This window comes from Mus caroli, unplaced genomic scaffold, assembly GCF_978045245.1.
Source record: "Mus caroli unplaced genomic scaffold, Mus_caroli_1 scaffold_16, whole genome shotgun sequence".
In the NCBI taxonomy this organism is placed as follows: domain Eukaryota; kingdom Metazoa; phylum Chordata; class Mammalia; order Rodentia; family Muridae; genus Mus; species Mus caroli.
In genome coordinates this window covers 64,758,705-64,772,500 of record NW_028227271.1, presented here as the reverse complement: position 1 = coordinate 64,772,500, position 13,796 = coordinate 64,758,705, and the positions used below count along the sequence as shown (strand labels likewise).

General features: G+C 43.4%; 1 protein-coding gene across 4 annotated transcripts in view; it reads left to right on the top strand.

The window, feature by feature from the left end:
- Dcstamp (dendrocyte expressed seven transmembrane protein) overlaps positions 1-7,054 on the top strand; it is a 28,215-nt gene extending 21,161 nt beyond the window's left edge. The window contains exons 2-4 of one of the 4 annotated variants that reach the window (XM_085831686.1): positions 26-1,067; positions 5,786-6,094; positions 6,814-7,054. In XM_085831686.1, the coding sequence (XP_085687812.1) occupies positions 26-1,067; positions 5,786-6,094; positions 6,814-6,888 (1,426 nt within the window). In that variant the 3' untranslated portion in view covers positions 6,889-7,054. Of the gene's footprint in view, positions 1-25; positions 1,068-5,785; positions 6,095-6,813 lie in introns of those variants that run through there. The other 3 variants (XM_021183984.2, XM_021183983.2, XM_021183985.2) reach the window with 3 other exon arrangements.
- The last annotated feature ends 6,742 nt before the right edge of the window (positions 7,055-13,796 follow it).

The window sequence follows — 13,796 nt, the reverse complement described above, 5'->3', positions numbered from 1 at the left end:
AACTCGGTTTCTTTTTTATCTCTAGAGACACAGGGAGGATGAGGCTCTGGACCTTGGGCACCAGTATTTTCCTAAGGCTTTGGGGGAGTTATGTGTTCCCACGAAGCCCTAGCTGGGTGGACTTCATCCAACATTTGGGAGTTTGTTGCTTTGTGGCTTTCCTTTCGGTGAGCCTCTTCTCTGCAGCCTTTTACTGGATCCTGCCATCCGTTGCCCTGCTCACTTCTGTCTGGATGATCACCTGTGTTTTTCTATGCTGTTCCAAGCGCGCACGATGCTTCATTCTTCTGGCCGTTCTGTCGTGTGGCCTCCGTGAAGGTAGGAACGCTTTGATTGCGGCTGGCACTGGAGTAGTGATCTTTGGACATGTGGAAAATATTTTTTATAACTTCAGAGGTCTCCTAGACAGCATGACTTGCAACCTAAGGGCAAAGAGCTTTTCAGTACATTTCCCACTTTTAAAACGGTATACTGAAGCCATCCAGTGGATTTACGGCCTTGCCACTCCACTGAATCTATTTGATGACCTTGTTTCTTGGAACCAGACTCTGGTGGTCTCTCTTTTTAGTCCCAGCCATGCCCTGGAGGCTCATATGAATGACACTAGAGGAGAAGTTCTGGGAGTCCTGCACCATATGGTGGTCACGACGGAGCTGTTGACTTCCGTGGGCCAGACGTTGCTTGCCCTCGCCGGGCTTCTGCTCATCCTAGTCAGCACTGGCCTCTTCCTGAAGCGATTCCTGGGCCCTTGTGGCTGGAAGTATGAGAATGTCTACATCACCAGACAATTTGTTCGGTTTGATGAAAAGGAGAGGCACCAACAGCGGCCCTGTGTCCTCCCGCTGAATAAGAAGGAAAGGAAGAAATATGTCACCATCCCATCTTTGCAGCTGACTCCTAAGGAGAAGAAAGCCCTTGGGCTGTTCTTCCTTCCTGTCCTGACCTATCTCTACATGTGGGCGCTATTTGCTGCTGTGGACTATCTGCTGTATCGGCTCATCTCCTCCATGAACAAACAGTTCCAAAGCTTGCCAGGGCTGGAAGTTCACTTGAAACTACATGGAGAGGTAGGGGCTCACAAGCACTTCCCATAGGGTAATGGGGCTTTTTATTGGTGTGCCTTGCAAAAAACGCTGGGACTAAGCCAGCCAGTGTCTTCAGATTCAAGGTGCCTGGCATCCAGAAGGATTCCAATATTATGGGCTAAATTAGGTCCCAGAGTTAAAATATAATGCTATATTATTTTTCTATGGTATTATAACTAATGGACATAAGGTGGGTGTCTTAAAACAGCATACCTTATTCTCTTTCAGTTCAAAAACAAGAAGTCTAGATCAGTATCATTGGGCTGCAGTCCAAACCCTTTGGCATGGGCATCTCCTTCCAGAAAGCCATTCACGCTGCATCATCTGGTTTTATTTGGCCAGCAGTGTTACTTGGCTTGTGGTGGCAACACACGTATCTCTCTGTGTGTGGAAAAATAGCTATGTCCCTCTCAAAACAGGCTCATGGTCACATTAGGGTGCACCAAGACAATTTCTCCATCTCGAAGAGTCTGATGTAAAGTTATTGCTGAGACTTTTCTCTCAGGCAGTGACACAGGCTCCGGGAACTAGGACATTATATTGTTGGAGTCTTAGAATCAGCGAACCCTGGAGGGTAGGAACAAATTTGCTTTGATTTCACTTTGGTTGAGTCTCGAGGGGTATATATGGACATACAAAGCAGAGTTTGGGGCTTGAGTTTCTCTCACTGTTGAGACTTGAACAGACACACTCCAAACTCTTCTGACTGAGACCTTTGTTTTGTAGCCTGAGTCCTTACCAACAGGAAGGGCTTCATCCACAGCAGTGGGATGCGAAGGAGCCCATTAAAATGTTGTCCATATATACCTTAGCTTCTCCTTTTACACAACGTCTGTCAACAACATGTGTTTCTGTGGGGAGTGTGTGTGTGTGTGTGTGTTTGTGTGTGTGTGTCTGCATGTCTGTGTCTGTGTGTCTGTCTGTATGTGTATGTGTTTGTGTGTGTGTGTGTGCATGTCTGTGTGTCTGTCTGTCTTTGTGTGTGTGAGTGTATGTGTATGTCAGTGAAACTGGAGAGACAGGAATTGATGCCCCCCCCCCCCCCCCCGGCTAGAATCCTCAGAGAATCCACTTTGCTTGGATTAGAGTGAATTTTTCAGCTCCCATTCCACTGCAATGCCACTGTGCAGCCAAGGCTGAGAACCTCTTTCTAATCCTACCACCCAAAGAGCATCCAGAACTCTATCCTCAGTATCCCCCAGAAGCTTTTGTGAGACTCTTAATCACCCAAAGACTTTGTTTTCCTCGGACCCGACACTCCTGATTCCTGTGTGAGAACTCTGTCTTCCCTTTAGCTTCTCTCCCTCCCCTTGGCGGCCATGATGCTGGGATTACATCATATCTTTTCTCTTTGTCCCATTTTTGCCTGTAACATTTCACAGGATCTGGAAAATATCAGACACTTGCCTGTTTTTATAACATTGATAATTATAGAGCTGAACCAGGTGAAAGGAGGGGGAGGGGTACTTGCTGCGGTTAAGTACCTACAGGCCACTGCCGCCACATGTCTGACTTGTCTCCTCTTTATCAAGATGCTGCGGAGATGGGCCACTCTGAACCCCTCTCCCTTTCTCTGCTTCTGGGAGCCTCAAGTTCCTCTGCCCTTCCCCTTCCTCTGGTTCGGCACACCAAGTCTCAGGGCTCTTGCCCTCCAAATCCTGAGCTGCTTCTTAGAGTTGATTACTCTGAGCTCTCTGCTGCCCCTGAAGAATTCACTTAATTATCAGGTTCCCTGTTGCTCTAGATATTTGGAATGGGCAGATAATAGAAGACATGCTTCAGATGACGCTAAATAAGAAGCCCAGAAGCAAAAGGCCTCTCTCCACCTCGCTCTCCTCCCCCCTCCCCCTCACTCCCCTTCCCTCACTTCAACCCCCCCCCCATTTTAACTCTTCCCCCTCAGTCTTCCTGTTTTCTCACTCACTTGTCCCCATTTCTCTTCTCTCATGTATTTCTGTCTCTGCCAGTATAAAACATCCATGCCTGTTTGGTGAATTTTCACTGATTTAAACTGGAGTGTGCATGTGTGTGTGTGTGTGTGTGTTTATATTCATGTGTACATGTGTGTTTCTCTGTGTGTGTCTCTGTGTCTGTATATGTGTGTCTATGTATCTGTGTGTACCTGTGCATATGTGTGTGTGTGTCTATCTGTGTTTCTGTATGCACATGTGCATGTGTATGTGTCCATATGGGTGTCTGTGTGTGTGTGTGTGTGTGTGTGTGTCTGTGTCTGTGTCTCTGTGTCTGTATATATGTCTAAGTTCTATCTTCCTATAAAACTAATCTTTAAACATTGTTGAGTACCAGGGATATAATAATGTCTAGACCATGATAGTTCCACTGTAGAACTCACACACCAATGGAAGAGACCTCTGTGTACACACATAACAGCAGCTGGATGTTGAGTGCTGGGTCAGGTATGAGTCCAAGGTTTCTGTGACATCTCCTAAGTTTTCTTCTGTGGTACCCGGGAGACTGTGCCAGCAGCTCACCTCCCCCCTCCCCACGTGACTGGCAATGCCCTGCCCTTATCCCAGGATGCCCTTGAAGGCTCTTCACCTTCTCTGCTATGGCAGATTTGCGAAAAAGAAATCAGACAGGAAGAGACACAGTGGTACAAGGTTTTACCAATATTTCTAGTTTAATATTTTCCACTATTGTATAGTTTTAGACAAATGTTTTAAATAAAGAGAGTGGGAAGTGATCCAAGTTGAGTTTGGATGGATGGCAGTGTAAGTAGAAGCAGCCATAGTCCTGATTTAGTGAGGGCACCCCATGGGCCAGGTACTGGGCTGCATTTGCTTTCCAGGACAATCTGGTAGCAGAGCCTCCCACCCACTGCAAGCAATACCATCTCAGCAAGTTGTTTACTTAAGAGAGGTAAACATATTCTAAACCATTGGGTCTCATTTCGGATATTGCTTGGCATTTTGAAGGAGCAAATATGTCTTCTACATTGCCCCGAAGCAAGCCCATACAAAAGTGTTGACTCAATCTTTCTGAAGCTCTGACTCCCAGTTGCAAATCCCCAGTTAGATTTCTAGACTAAATAGCTTCTTCCCAGACCGAACACCCGCTGCTTTCTCATTGCAGGCTCGCTCATCACTGACTCGATCGATGTGTTTGTTTCTCCCACCGTATTAAAACGAGTGCATGCCTCTGCTCTAGGGACTGAAGTCTCCATGTAACTGCAGATTGAGACTGTCTTTTTAATAAAAGGAGAAGAGAGGCTGCCCAAATGTTTCCCACTGCTCTGGTACACATGTGACTTGGCATTTGCACAGAGGTCCAGGTTTGGTGGTAGGTCTAAGATGTAAGATATTCACTGGGTGTGGTTACTTCATTAATTAATTAATTAATTAATTAGATAAGTCATTTACTTCTTGGTCCTGGGGCTCTGTGGCACTAGGGTGATAATAACTTACTGAGTATTCTAGTCTGTAAGGTTAATGTCCCATCCCCAAGGTGTTTAATTTTCACTGGGAGTAGTTTATTCATGGGCAGGATCTGGTCCATTAATTCCTGCTTTACCAAATTAGAAAACAAATCCACTGGGAGATTAAATGACTTTTCCAGGTCAGAGGAGAGAAAGAGCTGAATCAGCATTCACTCTCCACCCGGGTGGCTGAGCTGGGTGGTTCAATGTCATCTTCTGTCTTTTGTCCCATTGGCTGAACAACTGGTTTGCTCTCTAGCCTTCAAACCCCTTCTAACACCCGGAGAGACCAGAAAACGCCGCCTCCAACCTCCTCTAACAAGACCATTGAGTCTCCCTCAATGATGTGGGTCAACACGTCATCCTAAAAGGAGGTATCATATTCTAAAGAGGAAAGAATTCCCCCTAACTCTAAAGATTGAGTCTATGACTCGGTGTCTTAATATCTTTTAACTTTGTGGTCTGATGAAGGGAGTTTGTCCTTACTTGAAGGCTTGAATGGCTATGTAACAAGCCAATTCTCTCTTTCATTTGAGCTGACTCCCCATCTTTCATTACCTCTGTGTGCCCTATGTAAAAAAACAACATAAAAAAATCCATTAAAAATGGGTATATGGGCCGGGTGTGGTGGCGCACGCCTTTAATCCCAGCACTCGGGAGGCAGAGGCAGGTGGATTTCTGAGTTCGAGGCCAGCCTGGTCTACAAAGTGAGTTCCAGGACAGCCAGGACTATACAGAGAAACCCTGTCTCGAAAAAAAAAAATGGGTATATGGTTACACTTGTTAAAGCATAGTTCTCTGTCTTCATGGAACCTCAGATTTCCACCAGCATCTGAACCACCAAGAAGAGACAGAGAAACTGACTCTGCTTGATAGAGTTTCTTCACAAGCCTACTTTGGACAACACTGTCACCTTTCCAGATAAAAGTCATTCTTTCTTCTCTGTTCTAATCACAGTGTATACAGGAATATTTGACGGATAGCTGCTGCTGCTGCTGCTGCTGCTGCTCCTCCTCCTCCTCCTCCTCCTTCACTGGTTTTTTTGAGACAGGTTTCTCCATGTAGCCCCGGCTGTCCTGGAAGTTACTGTGTGACTCACTACTCACAGAATTCATCACCACTGCCTGGCTACAGACAGCTACTTTAGACAAAGCTCCCTGAATATTTTCAGGAAAATAGCGTGATTCAAAGAAGTAGAAAGACAGTCAGATGAGACAGAGTAGAAGATGGCGTACATAGTGATTATTTTATTCTTTCATTTTAGAAGCAAGGAACCCAAGGAGTCGTCCATGATTCTGCGTTTAATATATCTATGTTCGAACCGAGCTGCATTACTAAACCACGTCTCAGTGTGTCTGAGACTTGGGTTCCTCTCAGTATTATTCTCTTAACACTAATAATACTAGGATTGTTGTCTTCTATGCTGATGCAGCTTAAAATTCTCGTGTCAGTCTCCTTCTACCCCAAAGTGGAGAGGGAGAGAATTGAATACCTCCATGCGAAGCTCCTTGAGAAACGATCAAAGCAGCCATTGGGAGAGGCTGATGGGAAACCGAGCCTGTACTTTAAAAAGGTAAGGCCAAGGTAGTGCTGTACTTCTAATTAAGCCAAATAAAGCTCTGTTTGAAATCAAACAACACTAGATTGCAAAGCACTCCACGACTTTACATTAGGAGCTCAAGTGCAGTATGACAGTTTACCTTTCTACACCAAAGATAAAGTAAAAACATGGAAGGAAATGGCACTTAATAAGTCTTAAAGAATTCTGTCTATCATCTATCTATCATCTATCTATCTATCTATCTATCTATCTATCTATCTATCTATCTATCATCTATCTATCATCTATCTATCTATCATCTATCTATCATCTATCTATCTATCTATCTATCTATCTATCTATCTATCTATCTATCTGCCTCTTACACACATTACTGGTTTTATTTGACTTATTAATGAGAGAAAAGTAAGAATCAGTGAGCAATTCAACGAATAGTTCAAAGCACTCTCATATTCAGATCACCAGGACAATAGCAAAGTTGCTTTATAAATGCCAAACTAAATGTCTCCTCAAGGATGCATAGGGGGAAGCACTTGTGTCTAGAGGGAGAAATTCAACTTTGTGTCAAGCACAAGAATCTTTCACATTGCCCCTTTCAGGTAACATACGCAGCTAGAAAGCAGTTCAGTCAATGAAAGACCGGGAAGGCACTAAGGATATTTTCTGTGTTTTTCGGAGTTTGTAGCAGTGGCATTTAAAGTGATTCCAGTGTTCATTTACCTAATTTTCAGATTGACTTCTGGCTTCCAGTCCTGAAAATGATTAGGAAGAAGCAGACAATCCCTGCAAATGAAGATGATCTATGAGCAACACAGTCCCTCTTTCTGGGTCAACTGCTGTTTCTGTCTACTCAACAAGAGGGGACTAACTGAGAAGGTCTACAGATGTTTGAGTTTGCAAGGCTGCCTTTCTCTCTGGTGATCCTTCAAGATACTTGTCGATCATAATGCCAGATAGCCCCTAGGTAAATAGTTTCAGAGTCTCTTCCAAACAAAACACAGTATCTAGACTGTGTCATAATTAAAGCTATGGTGATGGCGGGCATGAAAATGTCCTCCAAAGGCTTAGATGTTTGAAAACTTGGTCCCCAGTTAGTGCAACTTGGAGGAGGCTTACAAGGTGTCACGTTGCTGGACAAAGTGTGACCCCAGAGGAGTGTTTTGCAGTTTTAAAAGTCATGTTCTATTCCTGTTCACTCTACTCAGCCTGTGGCTGGAGATGTGGGCTCTCCGCTGTCCCTGCCTCCATGTCTGTCTGTAATAGAGTTCCCAACTGTGATGTTGATGGAGTCTCTCTGGAACCTTAAACCCAAATAAACCCTTCCTTCTATATGTTGCCTTGATCATGTGACTTTATCAGCGCAGTAGAAGGTAAGTAATTAGTTATGTTTGGACCCCTTCCCAAGGAGTCCCAGCACAGAGCAAATACCACTCAGAAAAATAGCATTCAGAGAAAAATTTCAAAACACAACTGTGAAGGGTCTATTTCAGTGTCATCAGCAGCTGTCAAGAGCTCATGTATATAAAGTTAGCAGTGGGTCTATTAATCTCCTGGTCTCTTTCTGCCCCCAGAATTCTTATATATAATGCCCTTCATGATGTCACCTCACAGTTGCCTCTCTCCCCATGTGCCCCTCAGTCAGAAACCCTGAAGCCTGTTTGCAGGAGCATCCAGTTTCTTCTCATTGCCTGCCCCTCCCTCACATCCCTCCAGCCTTTGACTCTTTTGTTTGTCTTTTCCAGCCCAAGTTTTAGGATGCAGATGCATACTGCACTAGCATCGTAGGACACGCTTATTAAAATACACATTTTGGACCTCTTTCACCTTTCTTATCGCAAAATACCAAGAAGGGGGAAATCTTCTTGAATAATGATCCTGTTATCTCTAAGTACCAGAATACAAAAATCTTTTTTTTTTTTTTTTTTTTTTTTTAGCTTTTTATTTTGAAAATCGTCAGGGTTAGAAAAGTTGAGGAAGTAGTATACAGTTGTGTGTGCTTGCCCTTCACCTTCATGGCCAAACATTCACAGCTTACAAAACAACCTCAAGAGCAGAACAATGACTTAGACAGAATCAGGGACTCCAATTCCAGTCTTACCAACCAAAGGATTAGCACTCCCTTCAGAGCACTCCATCCAAGCCAGAATCCCCAGTGCTGCTAATTCTTTTGTTTCTCCATCCAGGAAGATTTCCTCAATATTTCCTTTGTCCCAGGATCTTGACAGCTTTCAAGAATCATGGCCAGTTACTTTATAAAATCTCCTTCAGTTTGGATTTGCCAAGGTTCTCTCTCGGTTAAACCGAGGTGATGCATTTTCATTGAAAATATACAAAAGTGAGACTGTGTGTTTCCTGCACCACAGCAGGAGGCCTGGGTTGCTGACAAGCCACTTTTGATCGTAGGGTTAAGGCGGCATCTGGTGAATTCTTCCATCGTAATTATTGTTTTCCTTTGTAATTAATAAGCATCTGTGGAGAGATACTGTGAGACTATGCAGGCATCCCTGTTTAACGTGTTTACTCTCTGATTTTAGCATCTGTTGATGTAAAAATTATTCCTGTGGTGATAAAATAGTGTTTTTTTCTAGTTTAATAACTTCTTACCTGTATCTTACTTATAGTGCTATCACAAGTTATAATCATTCCCTCTAAGGCATGCTTTTGTGAAAGAGTAAATTTTGAGTGAGGTAGGTATTGTGCAGACAAGGAGATGACCAGCAGAGAACAGGCAAGGTAGAACACTGGTTTTCCTCTGCCTCTCAAAGGCTTTGGATCTGAATGTCTGCACATGTCTGAAGATCTGCACATGTCTGTTCTTTCATAGATGCGCCCGTCTACCTCCACCCCCACCCTCACACCTACTAGGGAGGGGTGGGAACTCTCTCAGCATTTCAATAGAAAAATGACTCTGACCTCTCTGCATGATCCAAGAGCTTCATGAGATTCCAGGAGTTGGAACAGTCAACCAATGCTTGTTGGCACTTTCCAAGGTGGTGGACGGGATCTGGTTAGGACTTCTCCACACAGCCTGTGCTGTTTGCAGGCTTTTCTGGCTATACCTCTTTCTTCTCTGTCTAAGCCAGCATTTTATCCCTGGTAGACTTTTAATGGCTCGGCAAAGCAGGTATGTTATAGAAATGGGTAAAAAGATGGTCCTCTTGGGTTGACTTTGTAGGTTATTTGTTCACCACAGGCTAAAACCCTGTATTAGTAATAGCCTGGCCATCCGTGCTAGTAGTGTTCTACGTGTTCAAACAGCTGTCTACCACTTAGAGCAGTGTTCTCAATGGACCTAGTAATGCAGCCCTTTAATACACTTCCTTATGCTCCTTTGAACCCTACCCATAAAATTATTTCTCTGTTACTTCACAGCTGTAACTTTGCTACTGTTATGAAACATAATGTAAATATCTGATATGCAGGATGCCTGGTATGTAACCCACAGAGGGGTCATGCCCCACAGGTTGAGAACTGCTCATCTAGAGGTTACCTACTTTGCATATCCATGGAAACCTCTTTCACTTCTTGCTGTCCACCAGCCAGGTACTAAGACCAGCCCTAAGACAACAGGTCCTACAAGCTTTCAAGCTGTTGACCTATACGCTCCTAGCCATGTCACCTACACGTGTAGCTGGCTCCTACTGTCCCTTCCTCTCTCCTGGGAGTGCTCAAAACTTCCCTCCTCCGGCTGGAGGCTCCCTCACTGCTCCTGTTGGTTTTGTTCTCTGAAGGACACTTGAATAAGGCTTTCTGTGTTAGTGCCTCTTAAGCTCTTATCATTTTCCCTCCTCGGCCCCAAATCTTCTATAAAATATTGTCCCTATTTTTTCTGTATTCTTTACTTCTATTTATTTATTTTACAAATATGACTTTGGTCCAACTTAGTCTAGTAGTATTGGTCTTTAGAAGTGTCATTTTCCCAGTGGCAGATGAGGTTGCATTTCTTTTCAAGGGCGTATTCACTATCTGTAAGAACTTCACATAAGCCTATTAAAATGTTTTGTCTTGTTTTTGTTTGTTTGTTTGTTTATTTGGTTGTTTTTGAGACAAGGTCCCTTCATTTAGCCATGGCTGTCCTGGAGGAGTGTGTGTGTGTGTGTGTGTGTGTGTGTGTGTGTGTGTGTGTATCAGGCTGGCCTTGAACTCACAGTGATCTACCTGCCTCAGCCTCCTGAGTGCTGGGATTAAAGGCATGCATCACAAGTCTGCTTAAAGACTTGGTCTTACTAAGTAAGGGATTGGGACACACTCTGCAGAACAGACCTAGAACTCACATCCACTTGTATCTGCCTCCAGAATGATGAATTTAAAGGCATACACAATCAGGCTTGACCTATCTCTGTTTTACAGCTATGTAAATGAGGCCTCCTAACACTGTTGGTGTTTGGTAGGCTGGGGAGGCAGATTCCATGGAGTTCACGCACTTGCATTCACCGTTTAAGAAGAGTTCACATTGTTGGTCCATGGTTCCCAGGCTGGTGGGGAGGAATAATTCCTAGGATGTGTAGCTCTAAAGCTTACGACTTCAATCCATCCTCCAAGGACCTGACTTTGCTGCCAGGGCAGGGACTCCCACACTGGCCTGTTTGAAGCTGCTTAGGGATTCTTCCAGGCAGCTGCCATTCAGAACCACACCCCATGGAATCTTACAGAATTACAACTCCTCAGTGGTGAGATTTCTTTAACAGAAGAGACCTACATTAGAAACGTATCTGATTAAGAATTTCTCCAATCAAATTACAAACACCACTAGCTCCATGGTTGCTTCATAAAAAGGGGGCTGTGGGGAATGAGCATCACGCAAAGCCTATTGGGGTAGTGAAAACACCGTGAAACTCCACAATAAAAACATTCCTGTTAACACTGGTCACCCCGAATTTCCCCTAAACTGTTAGACCACAGAACAATTATATCTCTGATTATCATAAACACAATGCACCAGTGCTATAGAGTGTGTTCTAGTGAAAGTGCCCATAATCACACACGATTGTCAGCCATAGAAGGACTTGGGAAGGCACGGATGCATTTGCAATTTTGACTTGTTTAAAACTGAAGGTTTTATGTGCTTTCATGTGCCTGTGTATAGGGATTTTTGTTTGATTTTGTTGCAAAAAGGATTGAACCTTAGATTCTTGTGGCCTTATGAATGATAGGAAAATGTTCTCTCAATGAGTCATATCTCCAAACTTGCTGTGTTTTCTAAACAAATGCATATATTAACAAATTTCTATAATGAATGATTTTATGCATATATTTTTTAGTTTATTCTCTCTACACAATAAGGATCTCACTCACATTAGCCCAGACAAAGGATCAAATGGACAGGTTTTAGAGAGAGCATGTTGCTTTTAAATATCTCCTTTCTGGTAATTATCTAGCCTATTTATATGCCTCACCGTCAGCGTCACTGATATCCGGGGCAAGCATTTGACCCAGCTACTCTCAAGGGAAGGGTGATGGTCACCTGGTCCCTTTGGTATTTTTTCAACTTAGTGAGGAAGTTTCACATATACTTATCCAAAAATAAAAGTGTGCAGTAGATTTAGGTAAGTGCTATGAGCACAGGAAACAATGTTAGACTGCCATGCTGGGTACCTCTGTCCTCCTTACCACAAATGCACAGGTCAGCTTCTTCTATGTGGGGAGGGCATCACATGCAAAAAATGTCTTAATTTCATAGAAATCAAATCCACTCCTCTTGTCTCTAGCAAGAGTCATAGGAATTGGGACTTGCTATTTCACTCTGTTGGACACAGTTATCCTGTGACTGAAGGAAGCATCTCCTGGGAAGGAGATGCTGTCACAGGAACAATTCTGATGTTGAAAACAGACTTTGGCCTGCTCATTACAGTCTAAGTTAGACATCTGATTTTTTTTTGGTTTTGTTTGTTTTTGTTTGTTTGTTTGTTTGTTTGTTTTTCAAGACAGGCTTTCTCTGTATAGCCCTGACTGTCCTGGAACTCACTTTATAGGCCAGGCTGGCCTCGAACTCAGAAATCCACCTGCCTCTGCCTTCCAAGTGCTGGGATTAAAGGCGTGCACCACCACTGCCCGGCTAAAATGTGTAGCCCAGGCTGGCCTCAAACTCGTGATCCTCCTGCCTCTGTCTCCTTCAGCAAATCCTACCGGCATGTGACACCACTACCGGCATGATTATTTAACTGTAGCTGGACCACTTTAAATGGAAATGAAGAGTGGGTTGAATTCTTGGAGGTATCTATTGTGAAATGTGCTTTCTTAATCTTGTAGAGGCAGAAAGATGCTTGTGAAGGTGACTTCACACAGTTGCCTTTCTTCCCTAGTTCTGATGGCTTATAACGTCTACTGCATCAAAGATAACATCATCCTTTCTCATGTCAAATCCCAGTTTGGTGGCAGTGCTGCATTGGAATCTTTTTGATGTCCTCACTGACGCCATATTTACTATTGTTATAGATTTATATGCAGATATAGTGATTTTAACCAATTCATAGGAATAGCCTCATCATGATTCTTCCTGTGATGTTAGACATTTTTTTTTCTTTCTCAGATTCTGGGTCTGCTGCTTTTCTCATTAGGACCTAATCAATCAAGATCACCATGCAGGATGTTTTGAAGCTCTCAGATCACCATGCAGGATGTTTGAAGCTCTCAGGTAGTTTTTGGTTTTAATTCCCCTATGACAAAGTGTCTCACATAGTTCATTCATTCTTGTTAAGAACTAGCTGTCTCACCCAAAGATAAGTAATGTGAATAATTGAGGTCAATTATTCACATTACAGAGGACAGAGGTGTTGGCTGGTAAAATGAATGGTGGGTGAATGTAGGTCCATACCATATTTGAAAATCTGTTATCTTAGCCTTAAATAGCCCTACACTGCACAGATAAGATTCAAATCAACAGTAGACTAAGCTTCCACATGTTCAGAGGTCAATTTCCCTTTTGACTCCTATATATAATAGTTTTAGTGACATTTTCAAAAGCTAGACATGAAGGAAAGATGGTAACACGATACAGGAGACAACTGCATTTTTTTAAATCTAAATTCTGAATGTCTGTGAACCTCACTTTATACTTAGAGAACAAATCAAAGTTAAGTTGGCCAGTAGACCAGTTTGTACAAATGCAAACAAGTTAAAAATCCAATGGCATAAATAAACTACAGCTAGTCACACAGTCAGTGAAGTTAGAAGAGACTCTCTGCCTTTGTGGATGATGAAGTATACAGTGTGGTGTGTGCTGCCTCAAAATCTTCCAGGCTCATTAGCAAAGGCTAGGAATGATGCTTCCTACATACATTTATTTATGGAAAAGGATAGATTCAGAGAAACCAGGGAGGTCTCTGGGGGACAGAGACAAACATGCAGCCCTTGCTGACTTGCTCTTCCATCTTAGAGTTGGCTCAGTGTCAAAGTTGCCAGCATAGGATCAGAGGCGACAGCCATGTCACCTAAGTTTGATCTCCTAAGTCCATAAAAGCCAGATGTGGTGGCTTGCATTTGCAACCCCCATACTCCTTAGGCCAGAGGGGAGACAGAGACAGGAGAATGACTGGAAGCTTGCAGGCCAGCTATCATGGAGTGTGCAAGGCTACCAAAACAAGAGAGGCAGTGCCTTGACAAGGTACAAGGAGAAAACTAACTCCTAAAAGCTGTCCTCTGACCTTTACATGTGTGTGTGTGTGTGTACATGTGCACACACACATACACACCACCACCACCACCACCAACAACA